This window comes from Conger conger, chromosome 1 (assembly GCF_963514075.1).
Source record: "Conger conger chromosome 1, fConCon1.1, whole genome shotgun sequence".
Taxonomy (NCBI): Eukaryota; Metazoa; Chordata; class Actinopteri; order Anguilliformes; family Congridae; genus Conger; species Conger conger.
Window position 1 is genome coordinate 64166668 of NC_083760.1, and position 21601 is coordinate 64188268.

At 42.3% G+C, this 21601-nt stretch overlaps 2 protein-coding genes across 2 annotated transcripts in view; both read right to left on the bottom strand.

The window, feature by feature from the left end:
• cdk14 (cyclin dependent kinase 14) overlaps window positions 1–9966 on the bottom strand; it is a 139653-nt gene extending 129687 nt beyond the window's left edge. Inside the window, exons 1-2 of the mRNA XM_061263847.1 lie at window positions 9557–9966; window positions 6245–6276 (exon numbers count right to left, since the gene is read on the bottom strand). Of these exons, the coding sequence (XP_061119831.1) occupies window positions 6245–6276; window positions 9557–9650 (126 nt within the window). The 5' untranslated portion in view covers window positions 9651–9966. The remainder of the gene's footprint in view (window positions 1–6244; window positions 6277–9556) is intronic.
• A 1537-nt stretch (window positions 9967–11503) lies between these two features.
• On the bottom strand, window positions 11504–21543 carry LOC133105464 (pituitary tumor-transforming gene 1 protein-interacting protein). Its single transcript, XM_061215598.1, has 7 exons — window positions 21272–21543; window positions 20471–20520; window positions 19891–19999; window positions 17931–18036; window positions 17366–17431; window positions 14655–14701; window positions 11504–12077 (listed from the first exon to the last, which is right to left on the bottom strand). The coding sequence occupies exons 1-7, from the start codon at window positions 21381–21383 to the stop codon at window positions 12028–12030; spliced, it is 540 nt and encodes a 179-aa protein (XP_061071582.1). The 5' UTR covers window positions 21384–21543; the 3' UTR covers window positions 11504–12027.
• Window positions 21544–21601: the final 58 nt, after the last annotated feature.

Here is a 21601-nt window from a genome sequence, read left to right on the forward strand (position 1 = left end):
ATTTGGGACCATACCTTTCAGGAAGTACCATTTTGGTCCCATAAAAAAATTTTGCTTTAATGTCCATTTTCTTCAACAAGAAAAACAACACTTGAGCATGGCTGAGCAAGGGCTTAGCAACTTCTACAGTACAGTTGGAAGACAGTATGAAGTATATTGCGTACTAAAATATGCACTAAATCGTGCACTTAATAGACAGGAGGCTGACTTGGACACAGCCTAGGCCACTTACTTGGGAGCTTGGTTGGAAAGTCCAACTAAGCCAACAACATACTAATTTGCTTAGCACACAAAGCTACAGATGTTGAAAGGTAACGAAGCAGTCAAATACTGAGGATTGGATGTTTCATTCAGATTATTAGAGCTAAAATCAGCCGTGGTCCAGCACTGTCCCACATGTCAGTCCACACAGCGGACGGGCCAGTGTTATCCTCACACACCCCACCCCACAGCTGGACTATGACCCCTAATGGCCTTACCGAAAACAACTCAGTGCTACACAAGTCTCACCATTCCTACCCTCTCCCCAGAGCCACATTCTCTCCCACCGTCCGCTCAACCACCCACAGTTATGAGTTCACTGAGACCCAGGATTCACGACACACTTCAAGGACTGGTTTCTCAATACATTCCAGTTAGAAACATGCTCAAAGTTTTTCCAGTTTCTAAAAATGGTAGCACATTACGTAGACGCATACGTTTTTTTTCACATAGTTAACACTAGTGTGACTGTCCCGCGAATAAGGTGTGATTCTTTGATAACACACACACACACAAACACACAAAAAAAAAATTTGCATTACTCCCAGAGCTTGACACCAAACTCATGAAATTCTAAAATGAGCCAGCCGTTAATTCAGCATAGAGCTGATAATGAAGTTCTCATGTGACAAGGGAAGACATGTAATTATAATAAGAACTACAAGATCGGGTAAAATCACTCTGGGAGAAAACAATGTACAATACATACTGAGAGAGGGGAGAATTACTTTTTGTGCCACTGTGTTTTAATTAGACAAAACGTCTTTTCTAAAAATGTAACCTAAATAAATGTTAAGATTGATGTCAGCATGTCTCTGAAGGACCTCCATACACAACACTGTTTCAATGGAGGTGCTTAACTGAGATGAAAAACAGCTGTGTGATGTATGCTCTGCAGGCTTTGGGGGCCAAATGAAATATCAGTCACACTGTACCAAAGATAGATATTAGCATTTAAAATGAAAATAGGATAGCAAATTAGACACAGTAATAAGTATGGTTGTTAGTAATGCCAGCTGCTGCAAAACAAGTTTGGTATTACAGAAAGTAATTAAAGCACAGACACGACCACATCAGGCTCCGTATGTACTATATGTGTGGATGTGTATGAGTGGGCCTTGATAATTTAGTTGCTATGTTGTTTTCTTACAACCTTAAATCAACATTGAATGTACAAACATCTATTCAGAGAACAAAACAGAAATAGATGAGACATGGGCTCCTGCTATCACAAATTATCGAGAAGCAACTAGCTGGGAGCCATTTTGTTTGGTTATCAAAGAAATGTGTGAGCTATATCACTGTGAAAGTACTATATGTAACGCTAAATATCTATTCACTGGGAAACACTTATTTCTCACCAAGTGAGTTAGTTAGCAAACCTAGTGAGCTAGGTAGCAAATAGACATAGCTTTACACAGGACAAAGAAACCAGGCAGACAGCTACAGTACCATAGCAGTCTAAAAACACTTACTCAAATATGTAAAGAAGTGGATGCCTATAAAAAGAACTCTGAATAAAATTATTAATTAAAATAAGTGAATATCTCAGGAAGACAAAATTGGAAAAATTGGACGGAGATTTAAAAACATTATTTGGGCATGTGCACATCATAGGGGAAGCATTGTTTAATGTGATGCAGATAGGCTAATAATAGAATGCCATTCTCTCTGGATGCTCTGTCTATTGGGATGCCACCACAGTCTGTGAGACCTTCAGTTCATATTTTAGAGCAAACTGAACCTGGAATAGATATTTAGCTATTTAATAGGCATGCTAAGTGAAACATCAAATAGTTACTGATAGAGCAGCTACAAAATGAGTATACTGCAGCACTTAAATGACACTTCATCTGATAGCCTATCTATTGTTGTGCATTCCCTATCCCTGCACCAAATAAGACACAGATGCAGCAAAATGCATATATGCTTTATATATATGCTTTGTGCGACAGAATTCTTATGTAACGTAAATCTTCCTCAACCTACCCTCCCTTAAACCTACCCTAAATCCACCAACTCCCACCCCCCACCCCAAACCACCAGCTCCCTGATCCCGTTCCCCACATAACAGCTCATCTCCCCTCTGCTCCTGTGTTCTGGAGTCTCACTGTTTCAGTCTATGAAAGACAGGCCAGTGAGCTGGGGAGGAACACAAGGCCAGTCCGTCACAATTATACCATTCTCACGGTGGGATCCAACCCCCCAAACTTCCTGTTTATTAACAGCCATGTTAAAGACCCAGGCATTCTTTACCCTCTGAATCACTCAAACTCACATAGTTATTTACAATCCAATTAGGTGGGCCAGCTGGTCTAGTTTCCATTAATGGGTAGGGAGGCTAGAGGACCCCTCCAGGGGAAGGGGGTCATTGTGGATAGGCCCCTGGGACACAAGGGTGGGGGGGGGCTATTCTACCAGAACACTACAGAGGCTAGATGGCTTTACTGACCCAGGAACACTTAACTGCGTAGCCTCACACTAAAGCTGCCACTCACCGCTTTGAGAGAGGGGTGAATCCCACACTACAAGAAGCAAGCAGCTTGCCAAAGAAAAGGCAGACTACAAAACTATCAGGTTTAGCATCTGTTACACCCGGCGTTGTTTTCAGGACTTATACAGCATCAGAATAGCCATAAAATACATACACCCAGTGACCATTTTATTAGGTAGACCTGTACACCAGCTTGTAAATATCTAATCAGCCAATCATGTGGCAGCAACTAACTGCATAAAAGCATGCAGATGTGGTCAAGAGGTTCAGCATTTTCAGACCAAATGTCAGAATGGAGAAAAATATGATCTATGTGACTTTGACCGTGGAATGATTGTTGGTGCCAGACAGGACACTGATGTTCTCCTGAAACATCCAGTGAGCAGCAGTCCTACAGGCAGACTTAATAAAGTCTAAAAAAAGAAGTCAACCATATACCTAATAAAGTGCTCGCTGAGTGTATATCAGAAACAAGTGGGGGCAACACTAGTATTGCGATTTCCTGTTAGATGTGAATCATAAGGGTGATGCACTCTATTCTACTGCACTCTCTTCAGTTGAAGAGTAGCTGAACAAGTATGCCCTGATAAACCTGACTAATCCACACACACACACTGTTGCAACAAGTCTCCTGAGAGAAACAAAATTACAATATGAGTCATTCCCTTCACAGTTAGCATAAAGATTTCAGCCTCTAAACTGTACAGCCATTTCTCACACCACTGACTTCCTCTACTTACTGATACCACTGCACACCAGTGTAGAACACTACCTCGTTATACCGTACACTACATAGTCACTATGGGATACAGATGTGTCTTTTCTCCACTGTGTCTCAAACCTGTTATTTCAGTTGGTCTCATATTGGCCACTGCAATCCATGTTCCTACTCACTTATACCTCTACCTGCTGATAACAGCCTCTTAAGACTTCATACTGGAAGAATCTTCCCCAGCCTCCGTAAGATTGCGAGGTCATGTCGACATGCACTTCTTTCTTAAAGGCAACTTACACTGCCCAACAGGAAACAGTACTTTCCTTCTCAAATTCTTCAAATGCTTTCCCTGGCGGCTAACACCATTTATAGCTAATGGGCCGAACAATTTCCCATGCCATAGAGCCCCTTAAACAGGCCAGTTCACTTCTTTCCAGTGACTTACTCTGACGCACTGGGACATATTTGACCAGGTCGCACATTTGATCCAGAAAAAAAATACTTCAAAGAACAAAAAAACTAAATGGCACAAAATAGGCCTACTAAAAGGAGACTGTTCTTATAGCATTAATCCAACATCAGTATTTTACAGTAGCACACCAGTGTCAAAACTAAGCACAATACCTAAAATGGATTAAAAGGAATCCCAATGTTATTTGAAGTCTATTGAAAACACAATAAACTCTTAAACCCAGGATAAGTGTTAAATTGAATTGCACAAGCACACATGGAACCAATTTTCCTTAAAAGGGCATTTTTCTAAATACTCAGGATGTCCCACTAAATACATTCCTTGGATTTAATCTTATCAAACGACCGCCATAGTTGCTTTTCAAAATCCAGGGGGGCAATAAATTGCGCAGAACTTATCAGCAGGAATCCAGTCACCAATGAGAGAACAGTTTGCCACTGCAGCTGAGTGACACCATCTCATAGCATAGCCACTACAGATCTTGACTCTATAGATCTTGTGGAGCTGCTAATTAGCAGAATCAGATGTGCCAAATTAGGGTTGAAATGGAAACCTAAAGGACGGTAGATCTCCAGGAGCAGGATCGGGCAGCCCTGCTTCTACACAGTCAGAAGGAGACAGCAGTCTGCAAGAAAGAAGCACGGCATTGGCAGTGGGAGCCAGCAGTGTCCCAGTGTCCGAGCGTGCTCAGAAAGCTCAGCATTATGCCAGGCGAAACAGACACAGACTGTGGAGAACTGATGGGAGGGTATGCTGGTTTGGAGGGAGACCAGAGGACTCACATAGAACCAGCTAACTGGAGAGTTGTGATGTCGAAGAATAATGAAAGACTGGGGCGTAGACTCCCATTTCTTTCAGTACAGCCCTAGGGGCAGAAAAGCACTGGACCCCATGGCCATGACACCCCAGACCAGTGTGGTGGTACCTTCCTCAGTCTAGTCTCACTCTATCCAGCACTGAAGAAAACTGGAGGTGGATTCTTTGGGATTCTGACATCATGTGACACCATCTCCACACCTTGCCTCCTCAGTTTAGCACCTTTTGTGTGAGGAGACATGGTGCTAAAGAATAGCACGGAAAAACACTTTGGAGGAAAATTCTTAAACTGGCACTGAACACACCTTCAAGACTACAGCAGCATATTAGTGATATTTTGATCTGCATTCAGTTACTTCGTATGAGAGCATTTAACTGCTTTTTTTGGTCAATGAATCTGGTTTTAGGTGTTTGACAAATAAATTATTCTCTGTAGTTTTGCTCACACACCAGCTATACTTGATATCCCAAAAACACTGCAAGTGCCACACTTTGCATTTCAAACATAACATCACTGAAAAAGCCTCACAAAATTCTCCTTGAACTACCTCATCACAAACTACCTGGCCAAACTGTCATGGAATGTCTATGAAAGCGATTGTGTTGTCACTCAAAACATACTGCTGCAATCGCCAAAGCTTTCATCACTGTCTTTGATGTCCCAGGCTAACCGTACAGGGAATCGTGTTTGACAGACTTCACTGTGACAAAGACAGACGTGCGCCAGCATCACATTAGATTATGCAGCAACGGGCAACACGCTGGGCCCAGAACAGCAGTATACCACTAGAACTCAGAACCCTTCCTCGGTCTGAACTGGATCCCTGCAATGACAACAGCAAACAAACAAAGCAAAGAATACTGTCTATCGGTGAAATCATCATGTAGGCCAAAAAAAATAAAATCTCTGCAGAAATTGCAGATGAACATGACACAAACATTATATGAGGAACATTGAGGAGGCTTATGGACAAAACTATGATACCCTACCATCTTTTTCTCACATCATATAGATGAGATACACAAAAATGCAGATACAACACAAGAACATTGAGGAACCGTGGCACAAATAGCACCATGACTTATCTGCGGTAGGACACATGACCTTCATCTGGACATAGTTGTCATTGCGATACTTGGCCAACAGACGTAGCATGGACTCTGTTGTCTTTCAAACGTAAAGCCTTAGCACACAGTATGTCTTTGTTGTGAGTTTACAATTTTCATATTGATGTACTTGCTTCGACTGAAGATCTCTCTATGCCTAACCCTAACCCTAGCATCAAACAATCCTGACACTGCTGGATGAATCTCTGCATCGTAGCCATGCTTCAACTAAGCCTAGAGGCTTTCTGGGCTAGGTCCCCTCTCAAGAGATCAACCCATAAAACAGGGATTATTATGCATAGCATCTACAAACCTTCTTTAACAAAGTACAGCAGCGAGAATGGCTCCCATTACTTTTTTCTTTCTTTTTTCTACTCACCTCATCAAAGCCATTGTCCTCTTTCTTGAAAGCTAAAAGGGAAAAGTAATGGTTAGTATAAGGGTAAGTGTTTTAATAAAAAAGCTCCAATAATTCATTCAGCAATGATAAAAACAGTATAGTGTAACGCCTAGCTATTTCTTCAAGTTATACAATTCAACTTCAGAAAAAACTATCCAATTATCATAACTTATATCAGATAACAAGATTCATTCACTCAAAATAATATAATAACATATATGTTTTTAATTCACCACAGCATAGACTAATGAAAGCTTCCTATCAGCTTTACATTGTTCATTTTACAATATCAACATTTAAGAAAATCTGATTTATGAAAGAATTAGCCAGGCCACTGATTGCCTGTGTGTGGACATGCGTCACAGTCTGGTTCCAGACCCTCGCCATGCCAGTGCTCTCCGTGAGTCACTGCTGGCCACTGCTCAATCGGCCATAACATCAGCCTTACAGTGAGGGTTTCAGATGACAGGATCTGCCTAATCTAACTGTGCACCAGTGACTGTGCTGGTCAATCAGATCTGCAGACCTGCAGTCCACCGGTGGTAGTGGAAAAAATGCAGATGAGAGTGTATGGTTGTCTGTCAAAGGAGGATATTGCAGTAATAAAGCAAGCCTGCAAATACAATTTAAAAAATCCACATTTTGCGAAAGATTACAAACATAGCATTGCTGTCTAGTAACAGTGTAGAAGTGGCATACTGAACACACTGACAGCAGTATACATTCAGTTACCTAGGAAAGTGAGTCATCGTGAAAACAATTATAAGCTTGTTATTCGGTATTCAACGAATTGACACATACTCTCAGTGAAAATTTTATTAGATATTTATTAGACTTATTTTTTATGTGTCGTGTTGTGTATTCTGAGATGCTCTTCTGTATACCACTGTTGTAATGTGTGGTTACTTGCGTTACTGTCACCTTCATGTCAGCTTCGACCAGTCTGGCCCTTCTCCCCTGACCTCTTGCATTAACAATGCGTTTTTGCCCGCTGATCTGCTGTTCAATGGATGTTTTTTGTTTTTCGCACAATTCTCTGACAACCCTAGAGACTGTTGCATGTGAAAATCCCAGCAGATCAGCAGTTTCAGAAATACTCAAACCACCTTGTCTGGCACCAACAATCATTCCACGGTCAAAGTCACAAGATCACATTTATTCCCCATTCTGGCATTTGGTCTGAACAAAACTTTAAGCACTTCTGGACACCGACAGTAGTGATTGAGACAGTAGAAATGATTTCAATCTTTTATTTTTTTATACCTTATTTCTCAAGTTCATGAAAAATATTTTTTAAATATTTTTTAATACTTTCTTTTTTCAGCAGGTCATATCTGCATGTCAACCCTGGATGAAAGTGAATTAATGCATGCCTATGAAAGACTAACTCAATGTAATTTATTCTAAAAAAAAACAAACAAATGGCTAGTATAATCCACAAGCATGCCTCCATTATGAGAAAGCTTTAGCTGACAACTACCTCCGCCAATAGACTTTTAATTGACTTGAATACACATATCACATTTAATCCCCGTCCACATTAACAATAATATATAAGAAATTCAGTTCACATGGTGTAGATGTATTGTACAGCCCACACTGAGGGCGATAATGTTAAAAACACAGCGGCACTGTAGAGCATTATACTGCACTGGACGGGCATGCTCTCAGGTGAGCTGATGATCTTATACGCTCGAGCAGGGTATTCACCACCACGGCTCCAGTAAAAACACTACTGCTGGCGATCACAACACGCCATGAGCTTTCCTTCCAACAAGCAATCTGCTGAGCGGATATATTTAGAGAATCATGTATTACTTTTATATTATGCCATATTTCAACTTAAGCAGTACATTATATTGTCATAGCCTATATACAACAACAAATAACAAATAAAGGCGTTCAGTTCATTGTATCTTGTATGTAATAATTTCTCCTAGTTTTTATGTACTTAATATGCAGTAACTCCTACTACAATCTCATATGTTAGAGGCTTTGCTTACTGGGTCAAAATATTATTTAGGCTATAAGTTAGTATACCAATTATCCATATTGCTCCCAGAATACTCCTACATCCTCGCTAATATAGTATTTTACTTGAAGGTTGCTTGTAGATCTGCTTGCAAATCTGTAGCCTAGCTACTTGCTTGTCGGACGGCCTGATATAGCTGTGTTAATTTAAAGCAACATGCATCTGCGAGATCGAATGGTTTTTAAGAGCGGAAGAAGTTTAAGACCAGCACACAAACTCACTGTACTTCAGCAGATGAAGAAAGGTGACACTACTTTGATATTAGAACAATGTGTACGACTGCGATTCAACTTCTCAAAGTATGACGTAATGTTCTTTGTCTAATCCACACGACAGACAGTGACTGATCGATGCTTTGAACGACCCCACTTCGGCGATTCAGAGATAAACAGAGATGGATGGAAAAACTGCAAACCAAGGCAGTTCCACATCTGTTTAGCCTATACTCTTGAACCGCATACTTGCTGCATATAATTTTACACCATAAAAGCCAGCGATTTATAATATGATTACAGTCATCCCGGGTGGGATCTAGTTTAAAACAAATGTGGCTCGCTATGCACCAAAAGCTCTTGGTTAATTCTCACGTTAATCGTTTCGGGAAGCCTACAGGCTATAGCGTAGGCTACATACAGCCGGTCAAGTGTTAACCTGTATCCTCCCAGAGGTGATAAGACACGACTTTTCAAATGAAAGTCCTATTCAACAGACAAGAATCGACGGACATCTAGCCACTACTATTTTACCATCATGCCACAGTAAACCAAAAAATGTTCCAATATTTGCAGTGTATTGTTTCATAAAAAAGACTAGGCTATATACTACGGATTGGCTTTCATCTAAATACACTTTTGTCGTCAGACAAAAACATTTAGACATTAACCATTTAGTCAAGTGTATTACATCGCAATGAACAAAACTAAAACATGCACAGATGTGAACTTTATTAGGATTCTCTGCTAACTCGCTAGCTTTTAGCATTCACAGGCACGCCCAGTAAAAAATGGGTTAATTCAGTCAAAGTTGGAAAAAATAAGCTATGCATTAACTCAGTTGTCACAGTATGGATTAAGTTTAATAATAATTTCCAAAAAGAAATCTGACTGTTGCAATTAATTCCACTGCTGAAGGAGATCCATGCGCTGCGCAGCTAACTACTTACATTTCCCTGGTCTGCTTGTTGGCTATCGTTATATTATTGGCAATAAACGGTTCTTTATGAGGGGATAGCGAGGTTTTGTAAAAACGAGTCTACTTACCAATGCGACTGAAACTCTCCGATAAAGTTCTTCGCAACTTTTTCATTTTACCTATTTTTTCGGTAGGTTGTGAAGCTGGCATTAAGTCACACATGTCGTGATATTAAAATAATTAGGCTAATTAATAGTTATAGCCGCGCGGATCGTTGCAATGGCAAATTCTTTAGAATTGAGACAAGGGCTTCGCTATGCTCTGCTGTCATACACAGGAAATGTGTTCTATGAAACAGCACCAGTTCTCAAAGATTCATTTTCTGATGGTTTTCGGATTTTTGTAGCCTACATGTAAGCTTCATTCCTTGGGAAGGGATATTCCAATTTTTTCATGAATGTGAGATCAATAAAATACCACAAGCGTATCTACTGCGGACAAAGCCGCTGGATAGTCCTCGCTTCCTCAGTTTTGCTCAATCTGGATGTCATTTTTTGGGATTCACTTCGACTGGTGTGTGAGAGAAAACACGCTCCTGCTACAAGTCCCACCCATACTGCTCACCAATTGGCCAAAATACTAATATCTGTGTTGCGATTCACTGTACGAGCTTTCAGTCACATTGCAACGACCGACTGCAAGGTTGGGCATTGAGATATACCAGTGATCTGCGTTCGTGTTAAAAGAAACTTTCCCCAAAGACAGTCGAAGCTCGATAGGGTCCAGACCTATTAATGGAATGCGGGGTTGCTTTACACGTCGAATATTGGGTTATCTTGTTGACATTTAATAATTTATCTCACACATTTTACATTTAACATTGCGGATCGTGTAATTGAATATGGTTGAGAATTAAAATAAATTGACGTCTTTTAGATCGGAGTGGCATTTACAATTTAACTAGCAATTTAGTGGTCAAAGTTAACATAAGGCTCCGAAATGATACTAGCAAAAACATTACTGTTTGTTTCAAGTAGTGTAACAGTTTGGGAAATATTACACCGTAGCCTAGTGCAGACAAATCAACTGTCCTCTGAAAGCTGATTGATCGCAATGCGATTCCCACTAGATCTAAGTCAGTTTTGAAATGCATCTCACATCTTTAGTAATTTATGTAGGTGTAATAATGCAACATGCATATCTGACATATGGTATTATGGGCAGAATATTGCAGAGGAAGCCCATCTTCCAGCTTCTTCATTTCACCCATACATTGAGCAAGTGTTTGTAAATTACATTATTTGGCTGATGCTTTTATCCAAAGCGACTTACAGTTGATTAGACCAAGCAGGAGACAATCCCCCCTGGAGCAACATGGGGTTACAGGTCTTGCACAAGGGCCCAACAGCTGTGAATCTTATGGTGGCTACACCAGGGATCAAACCACAACCTTGGGTGTCCCAGTCATGTACCTTAACCGCTACGCTTCAAAGTGAATAGGCTCTAAGGTGCACTTAAGAGAATAATTACATAAACCCAGAGAACGTACTGGTTTAAAAAGCCTTCCTGAGATGGAAACCTCAGTGAACATTAGTGCATTCACTTAAAAGGAGAAGTGAAAGCTCAGTCAGAGGAAGCTGTAGGCATGTTCTGAGTCAGGCGATCAAGAGCCTTTGATAGGCTCAGGTTTATGAAATGACGAAGCTGAACAGCCTGCTCCAGCCTCCCTCAGGGTGGGGTGTGGGAGCCTTCCAGCCCTGTATTGGCATATATAGTGACATCTAGGCCTAGTTTCAAGCACATTTCCCTCCTCCCAACAATAAATAAGGAAAATTCAGGCTGAACTTACTAGTCAAGATTCTTAAGTAGATTTTTGTTTTGCTGGACATTTACACTAGCCATTTAATACATGCCATAATATATACTCTTTTCATACCTTATCAGTGTAAGACAATTAACCAACAAAACAAAACAACAAGATGAAACTAGTTACATGGCATGTTTCATGCCCTAGTTGGTTTTCTTAAAGGTATGTATTGAAACAAAAGCAAAACAAAATCACATGTAGACAAATGTGCAGTGTATTTGTTAAAAAACACATTTATTAAGAAATATGGTAAAATATCAATGCAAATAAGCTCACACTAATGTATATACAAGAGAAAGTAGAATAATTACAGTACTCTTTAAAAAAAAATCAATTTTCAAAGGTTCAATCCTTCATTCAAGGTTTCAAAGATTCAGAATCTCAAATCTAAGTCATACAAAGGAAAATAAATTAACAAAATTATTTCTGAATTATGCATTCTCAAACTCTTTCTGGCTGACATTTTTTTACGCTACTTAACTTCAAACTAGGAATTATTTATGCTGTGCAAATGGGAAAAGAAAGTGATTTGATTTAATAATTCCACAAATAGTAAGAACAGAACTTGCAAGATTAAAGGCAGCGATGCCTCTATTCGAAATAAATCATTTATGCCGTCGCAAGCAAATTACAGTTGCCATTATAATCTTGCGTGTGAATGAGAGAAGCATCTGGGAAAATACTCTGGTCTTCCCACTGTCTTCAGAGCAATGAATCTCCAGTAATACTGTTTTACTCATTTTCAAACTTGCTGTAAGGGTGGTCAGAGTCCGGAATAAGACCTAAAAAAGAAAATAAAGCAAAAAGGTTATAACAATGACAAAACAGAGCTTCCTTGTCCGTGAGAGAGAGCGAGAGAGAGAGCGAGAGAGCGAGAGAGCGAGAGAGCGAGAGAGCGAGAGAGCGAGAGAGAGACTTTGGGTCAATTGTGGTGGATGTCACGTGTCCTTCAAAGGCAGAGGAAGTAAAAAGTCAATGCTGGATAACTTGAGAAACGGCATCATAGGCAAATGCACAGCAGCTGATGAGAAGCGTGCTGAGATCATGAAAAACACACAGGGGCTGCTCATTCATCAAGTTGTCATGTTGTCCATACGTGTATCACTAATGTGAGTATGACCCAACCTGTATACACCAAGGAACACGCAAATAGATTCAACAGTCCAAAACAAAGGGACTAAAGCCAATGCATTATTCCTGCTTCTGCTGTGGAATTAATGGTTTACCATGTTACAGAGGAATAATGAGATTCCTGTCAAAATACATGTTCAAGCAGCAAGTCCATACATTACACTTTGACCAAACAATAGCCTACAGCACAATATTTGGCAAAATAAAAGAGAAAACATGAGAAATCTGGAAAATATGAAACCACAGGAGGATTGAATTATACTACATTGCACATGATGGTAAGAATTCAGAACATGCATACATCCGACTGAAAGTATATGCATGATGACATGCAAATTGCAATGTACAAATTTAATGATTTTTTTTGCCTGGTTGACAAAATGGATAAAGTGATGTATAATAATTACAATAAAATGTTACAATTAATCTGTTGTGTTCTCAGCACTTTGGCATTACAGACATAAAGAGAATAGTCTTGTGTACTTGTGTACTGAAATGGCATTGACTCATCAATCACTTCTTGACTATAAGGTGCATTTTCAGGAGTGAAATGTTCATTCAAAAACCGATTCCAAAACTGACACTCAGTTTTGTCGTTTTTGCTTTGAAATCCAGTGATGCTGCATAAAAAAAAATAATAAAAGCTGAATAAAAAGATATTCCATTTAAAAAGTCCTCAATACTTTATAAATAAAAGATACTGGGGGAGATTTTGTAACAGCAGCTGTCTGTGCTTGAGAAGTAATCTCACATGAAAGCACGGGAGACTCATTTCAAAGTCTATTCAGAGTGCCCGTAGCCTCTGGTCAAGAGAAGAGACGCTGGCTTCACTGACTCCAAGGACACCAAGGCAGACCCCACTGTACCCACTGCATTATGAATGTGTAATTACCATTTAGACAGGGCCAGGTCACCCCATGGCATTCTTTTGAAAGGATTTTTGACAGAGCCAACCCCCAAGGCTGACATTTCAGGCTGTTTCACCTGAACCCAAGGAAAGGAGATAACAGAACAGCCACCTCCCATTGTCCAGCCACTCCCTACACCACCCCAATCACACCAACCCCTGCCCTGCCTGAGTCTACCACCAGGCCTTTCAAATGGCCTTTCAATATAACCATTTGTTCCTCACCAATTTGAGCTCATTTTAAAACGTCTAGACCTTCTTTTCCGTAGCTACAGTATATGGTGCTCAGTGTTCCTTAAGGGTAACCGATGCAGGTAGAATTTCTCAATGTGATCAAAACATTCCCTCAAAATAAAGGTGAATCACAACAAAACTGTGGGGAAGTATACTAACTATCGTTTAATGCCATGAACTTAATCTACAAAGTGAGAAACTGGTACCATTATACTCAGCCAACCTGCAGTGAGTAAAATTAGCCAGCTGGAACAGTAGCCTATGGCATTAATGAGAAAAACCCTTACCACAGGCAGGGAAAAAGCCCATCACAAAATTCAACAAAAAGTTCCATCTAATGAATATCACTTTCCATTTTACTTCCCCACCAAAATCACACAATTAATGTGTGAAACCTCAAGAAGATGGCCGTTATTCTAGTTATATTGTGTGCCTGTGCCAGTATCATATATAAAAAACAGGCATTTTGACACCAGTGCGGCAGTTGCACAGAAAATGGGGTGGGTGGGATGTAGTCATGTGGTGCCAACAGGGGGCAGTGTGGAAAACTGCGCTCACAATAAAGGAATGCAGTTCTGCTTTTTGTATTTTCTTAACCCCGTGAAAATTGCCTGTTGGTGTGGAAGCCTGGACAAGATCACATCCTGCAGTCATGGGACCAGTGGCCTCTTTTCAGAGTGAGCGGCGGAGGAAAGGTCAGTGTGTCACATGGGTGGGGGGACAAATATTCCCCACACAGCCTGCATTGCACATGCAGCTGACTTAGCGTTTGAATGATGGATGTAGTGTGACGTGGTAATGTGCAGTTTTATTAATACAGAGACTAATACCGTATTCTCCTTGGCATTGTGAGAAGCATGCCACACAGCATAAAAAGCAACTTAATCTTATCAAGGTAAACCTGTCAATAGCACACTTGAGAAATGTCTTACTGGGTCACTCTAGCTCATGCATGATGTAATGCACTATCGGTCATGCAAATGAGTCAGTAAAATATGGCCCAGACAATGGAACTGAAAAGAGTCAATCGGATAGGTAAATGCATCAAAATATCCAAACTGAGAGGGAGAGCAAGACTTATACGTACCATACTTCTTGCGGATGTCGTCATGTCTTGCCCTTCGGTCCTGCTTCCTGTGGGACAGAAAACATTTTTTTTTCACAAACAAACAAAGACAGCATGCATTTACGCAGACAAAAATGATGGATTGCTGAGATTAGCCTCGCGAGATGGAATAGGCGTTCTAAAAACCATGAGAGCAGAGTAATGAGCCGCGTTCTCCTCCAGGGAGCCCGATGCTGAGGTCGAGGGGTCAGGGTTGGAGGGACGCGGGGAAAACGCTGTACCACGCTGCGTGAGCATTTCCACAGACAGGAAGAGGAGGAGGACGTTTTCATTTTTCATCTGCAGCCTATGGGGCGATTCACGCAGCACGCCTCTGGCACCGCACACTTCATAAGCCACCTACCGTGGTCAGCTGCGGGGGGAAACCGTCAAGACAAAGCAGCTGATGACGACGTCTGCTTTCCCTACCGTCTCTCAATGTGTACAGTGCTGTGAACTGATGCTCAGTTTCTTTCTGTCTTGCGTACTACTTCTCATTAAAAGCAGGCTTCTGCCAAACATAATATTCTCTTGGAGGGAAAGTCGGCAAAAAGACAGGACGGGAAAGACTGAGTGAATTGGGACATTTAACTAATTAGGAAGGGCTAATTACTAGAATGACATGATTACCGTGTTTCATACAAAATAATGAGAAGTGTGGTCATGCTATAGTTGTAATGCGCAGCAGTGCAGCACTTGCATTCATGACACAGTCAAAGGTATAAACAGCTACACTAAACTCTAAAAACTCATCTGATTCCTGTGGCCGCTTGCCGTTTGCCCCTCTGTCTAAAAGGCAACATGTGTTTTCTACGGCTGTGAAATACTGCCTTGTCGGAGGACTGTTGTTCTTGCAGTTCAGTGAACTCCCTTTCTGGACAGCACAAAGCATTTTATTTTTTTGCGTTTCGGGGCGGACGTAAATCCAGCCGACGAGCGTGACGTAAATCAGGTTCCTTTTATCGGCAGGTAGTGAGCTGTGAGCGATAGGGGCCACTGAAAGCAGGGGAGCGAGTGCTGTTGCCATCTGTCCCACTCCCCCCTCGCTGACCCACTCAGAGAGGCTTTCCCACACAGTCCAGCACACAGCCGACAAGTGGGGAGAGGAGAACGCACAGGGCTGGAGCCTGCAGCTCAGGGAGGCGTCAGCCATTTCGGCTCAGATTGTGCACTTTACTTAAAACAAAAAATCCTGACCAATTTACATTGCAACTATGCCTCTGGCAATTCAAATCCAGGACAACTTGTAAAAACAGCAAGGAAATGGATGATTGTATTAACAAAAAAAAAAGACAAGGAATAAAGCAGAACATTGAGCAGAAATCAAGATGGCATGGACAGCTGGAGCCGACAACATTTCACTGTCGAACCCGGGAACTCGAAGCAGATGATGCAAACCAACGACAGGAGGGGAGACTGTCCTACGTATGATGTCAACATCCCAAGTGCCACATTCCTGTAGCTAATATTGGCCGGGTATCAACAGCGTGGTTCTGACAATCAGAATAGCAACAATAAGCCTCAAATATACAAATATTAATCCTAAAGGAAACACACAAAACAGAGAATCTCTCTTCTGAAAGTTCACCTTTCTTTCGTTCTGTCCTTTAAATGCAAGGACATGCGGCTGAACCTAGGCCCGAGGAAATCACAATAGAGCGACAGCAAAGAACGGTTCGGAACATGGACACCGACTGTCTCCGAGCAGTAGCCCCCGCAGGGGTGCGTCGGACGAGAGGGACTCCAGTGGGCCAGTCTTCCAGAAGGCAGGGGAGAGTCAGGCCCCTCCTGCTGTCCAGGGACAGCCCTTTCCCAGAATGACATTCTCCACTCTGAGCCATGTGACGCAGCGCAGTCACCAGCCATTTCTCCGCACCGCCGCTCCGATTAAACAACACATCACAAGTATTCTCAGCAGGCCTGCCGCACAGCTGCGAGAGCCTGACAGCGGAGAAACATTTATATAACACAGCCCTTCCTTCAGCAATAATTACAAGAGGGGAAATGCAGTCAGAGGGGTGGTTCTCCTTGGACACCGGGTTGCAGAATGTGCCCGTATTATCTCACTGCGCAGTAATGACCACACATTTTCCCCTAGCAAAACGCCAGCGGAAATATCTTCGTACACAGAATCCAGACCATATGCCACTTCATTATTCCTTTCTGTGCTGGGGGCTGACACGCCGATGCAGCTCTGGTCCTCGGGTCCAAAATGAACAGAGGACTCCAGGCTTGGGTGGAAAATACTTTGAGGTTTTAGTTCTTAGTTGCATATTAAAGTTTTTTAGAACAAGCAAACATGATTTTCCAAAACCACACTGGCACCAAAGGTCCTCATTTGTTGGCTTCAAAAGTATCACAGTAAACACAATCTCAAATCTCACACACACTCACACACTCACACACTCTCACACTCTCACACTCTCACACTCACACTCACACTCACACTCACACTCACACTCACACTCACACTCACACTCACACACTCACACTCACACACTCACACTCACACTCACACTCACACACACACTCACACACACTCTCAACACTCTCACACACTCTCACTCACACACTCACACACTCACACACTCACACACTCACACACTCACACACTCACACACACACACTCACACACTCACACACTCACACACTCACACACACACACACACACACACTCTCTTAGCAGCCCTTACCGGTCTTCAGAGCGTTGCCTCATCTCCTCACGTCTTCTGGCAAACCTCTCTTCATCACGGTCAGGCCTGTTTAAATGGGAATGGGCACGTTCACATACTGTACAAGACCTACCATGGCCCCATCTGTTAAAGAGGCTTACAGTGTCCTATTCCACCACCACCATCAGGGCTTGTGCAAATACTGTCTCCTAATAAGACATAATAGATACTGAAGCTTAAATACTTCTCTAAGCCCTTAAAATTAAACCCGACAATTTATGCAGAGCCAGTTTCTACAGGATTGTACAGAGGCGAAGGACTACATAAACTCACGGTGTGAAAGTGTGAGCGTCAACACAGCAAACAACAAACATAGCTAAAAGCAATCCTGCCAAGAAAAATGTGATAACGCATGCAGTTGATTCCAATAAAAAAAAAGTTTAGATTGAATGTTTCTATAGTCAGGAAAATAAAATGGTAAAGTTGATTGTGGGTAAAAATGTTGTGTTAGGCTGTAAGGCAGTAATGAATTTTACACGTTCCCCTCCCTTCGTCAAAAGCAAGGGTTGTGTGAAAACAGGGTTACCCTGCTGGGCGTTTTCTACAGCAGCAGCAACAGCAGCATACGATGATGCTCAGGAGTATGGTTCCCCCAACCACAGCCATGGCAATGATGAGCGCCTCGAAATTCACTGCGATAAAAACAGCACAACACGTTCATACCACAGCACATCTTCACTGCTCATCTCATCACTGGAATACCAGGTAATACCAATGACCTGTTAAGTGCATGAAGACAAACTAATTGGTAGAGATATCATCAGAAATAGATTACAATGGTGACAGAAAGAGAAATTGGAATGATGGAAACATCTGGGATACGCCAACATGCCGTTGACACAGAGGACTGTAGAATTCATGGATATTTATACGCTTGTACAACCCAATATGCACACATTCATGATAAAATACACATTTAAAGGAAATGCTGATGGATAAATGTAACTTTTATAGAAGCAGAGAAGCGTTCCTAAAGGGTTTTTTTATACAATGCTGCCACCTGCTGTTAAACTTTCTATATGACATGCCCAATAGTAGATCCAATCTCTCTCTCCCTCTTTCAAAAATTAAGATAACCAAACATCATCAGATTTACCCGTGCTGAATCTATATGAACTAGCCTTTACAGGCAGAAGGCCCACACCTCAGTTAAGAAACAAATCCCTGTCACTTAACTCCAGATCCAAAACAGAAGCAGGAGGCTGTAGAAACTCCCTTATCCCCCAATGAGCCCAAGCCACTGGAACACGATTCCACCCCATCACTTACCCAAACACACCCCCTGAGTCCCCATCACTTACCCAAACACACCCCCGAGTCCCCATCACTAACCTCAACACCCCCCCGAGTCCCCATCACTTACCCCAACACCCCCCTGAGTCCCCATCACTAACCCCAACACACACCCGAGTCCCCATCACTAACCCCAACACACACCCCCCTGAGTCCCCATCACTTACCCCAACACACACCCCCCTGAGTCCCCATCACTTACCCCAACACACACCCCCCTGAGTCCCCATCACTTACCCAAACACCCCCCTGAGTCCCCATCACTTACCCCAACACCCCCTGAGTCCCCATCACTTACCCCAACACCCCCTGAGTCCCCATCACTTACCCCAACACCCCCTGAGTCCCCATCACTTACCCCAACACCCCCTGAGTCCCCATCACTTACCCCAACACACACCCCTGAGTCCCCATCACTTACCCCAACACACACCACTGAGTCCCCATCACTTACCCCAACACACACCCCTGAGTCCCCATCACTTACCCAAACACACCCGAGTCCCCATCACTTACCCCAACACACCCCTGAGTCCCCATCACTTACCCCAACACACACCCCTGAGTCCCCATCACTAACCCCAACACACACCCCTGAGACCCCATCACTTACCCCAACACACACCCCCCTGAGTCCCCATCACTTACCCCAACACACACCCCTGAGTCCCCATCACTAACCCCAACACACACCCCCCTGAGTCCCCATCACTTACCCCAACACACACCCCCCTGAGTCCCCATCACTTACCCCAACACACACCCCCCTGAGTCCCCATCACTTACCCCAACACCCCCCTGAGTCCCCATCACTTACCCCAACACCCCCTGAGTCCCCATCACTTACCCCAACACCCCCTGAGTCCCCATCACTTACCCCAACACTTACCCCTGAGTCCCCATCACTAACCCCAACACCCCCTGAGTCCCCATCACTTACCCCAACACCCCCCTGAGTCCCCATCACTTACCCCAACACCCCCTGAGTCCCCATCACTTACCCCAACACACACCCCTGAGTCCCCATCACTAACCCCAACACCCCGAGTCCCCATCACTAACCCCAACACCCCCTGAGTCCCCATCACTTACCCCAACACACACCCCTGAGTCCCCATCACTAACCCCAACACACACCCCTGAGTCCCCATCACTTACCCCAACACACACCCCCCTGAGTCCCCATCACTTACCCCAACACACTCCCCATCGAGCCTGAGACAGCTGACAGAGTGAGGAAGGAGGGAGGATTTGTTTGGCTGGGTAGTCCATACATGTACCATTGGTCTGACACCACAGGCACTGGTCAGGGAAAACAACGTTGTCGTCAAAAATGGAAGTAAATGTGTAAACGGCAAATTTTATTACATTTGTTATTTAGCTGATGCTTTTATCTAAAGCATCCAAAGCAGGGGACAATCCCCCCTGGAGCAATGCGGTGCAGATCTTATCACGGCTACACCAGACCTTAGCCACTAGGCCACAGGCTCCTGTACACATTCTGTATTGTGCTGTGGTTCATCGTGCAGTGTAAGGCGTAGAGAATGTGACCAACGTGCATCCCTTAAGCAGGATGTTTTCAATGCAAATAAGTCAATTAAAGCAGTACTGGGTGTTATCAGTCTCAACAAGCTGATGCATATGAAATCCAACTGGACATCTTCTATGAAGCAAATCGTTAAGTGCGCATTATGTGTACTTCCTTTAATTAAATAATTATAATTTATAATAGCAACTGTTCAATAAAAAGATAAGCAAGCAATATTTACTCACCGATACATTTTCTAGACATTTTTCACAGGTTGTTCCACTGTCCTTACAAGCTGAAATTACAAACATCAAAATGAACAATGAATAAGATTAAATATTGCGCATACAAACCGACCAACAACCCTCAAGTCAAATCGCAGGACCTGGATATGAGCAATTCTTACACTTATATTATTCAGTAAATAAGTAAATAAACATAATGGTGGAACCCCGCCTTGGATTAGAAACAATGGCCTGCGCGTTCCAAGCGCTGCAAACTGCATACTCGCATGCAAACTTACTTTTCTGGCAACACCGGTTTGTAGCTTTAAATGGCGCATACACACACACACCCAACCTAGGCTAAATATACTTGAAAATGCTAAAATGTCGAAGAAACGCCAGGTTTATGCGTTAAAACAATTTTTTCGAACATGATAGAACATGACATTGCCAGTAACCAATCACACTTAATAGAGCCTGATTGTTGTCTAAATCAGGCGACTCCGTGGTGACGCATTTATATTTATCACGAAACTACAGTTGTGTATGTTTTTAATAATAAATACAATCTCATCTTTATTTTATTTGGCGAGTCACGCATCAAATAAGTAAGTTTAAAATTATTTTGGTAATCATTGCATGATAGCTAGCTAACAGTTACAGCTAGCCAACTTAATTAGCCAAGTTAACATTAGTAAGGTTAGCGTTAGCTAGCCTTTGTTGGTTTGAGCAATTTCAGCTAATATAAGATTAAGTGTTGCTATCTAGCTTGCCATACAATAATATTTTAAATGCGCATATTTAGCCATATTACCAACTTACATTTCTGTGGCGGAGATACTGTCGTATAACAATTTCCAGGGGATACGAGGATACAGCTGACGACAAAAACCAAAAACATGCAGAGCACACTTGGCCTCTTCGTAAGATGCATTTTGTTTATTTTAAAGACTATCGTTTGTTTGGTTTAAAATTAAGTTAAATGCACCTTTTATACCGAATTATATTGTTGACGTTAAGTTGGAGTTCCGGTTTGTTCTGCGCATGAAGCCAGTTAATATATAATTTACGTCATTACAAAGCGTCCTCTCTTCTTCATCTTCCCCATGCAGAAAATTTCAGAAGCTCGAAAACTCCAGTGGTTACCGGAGG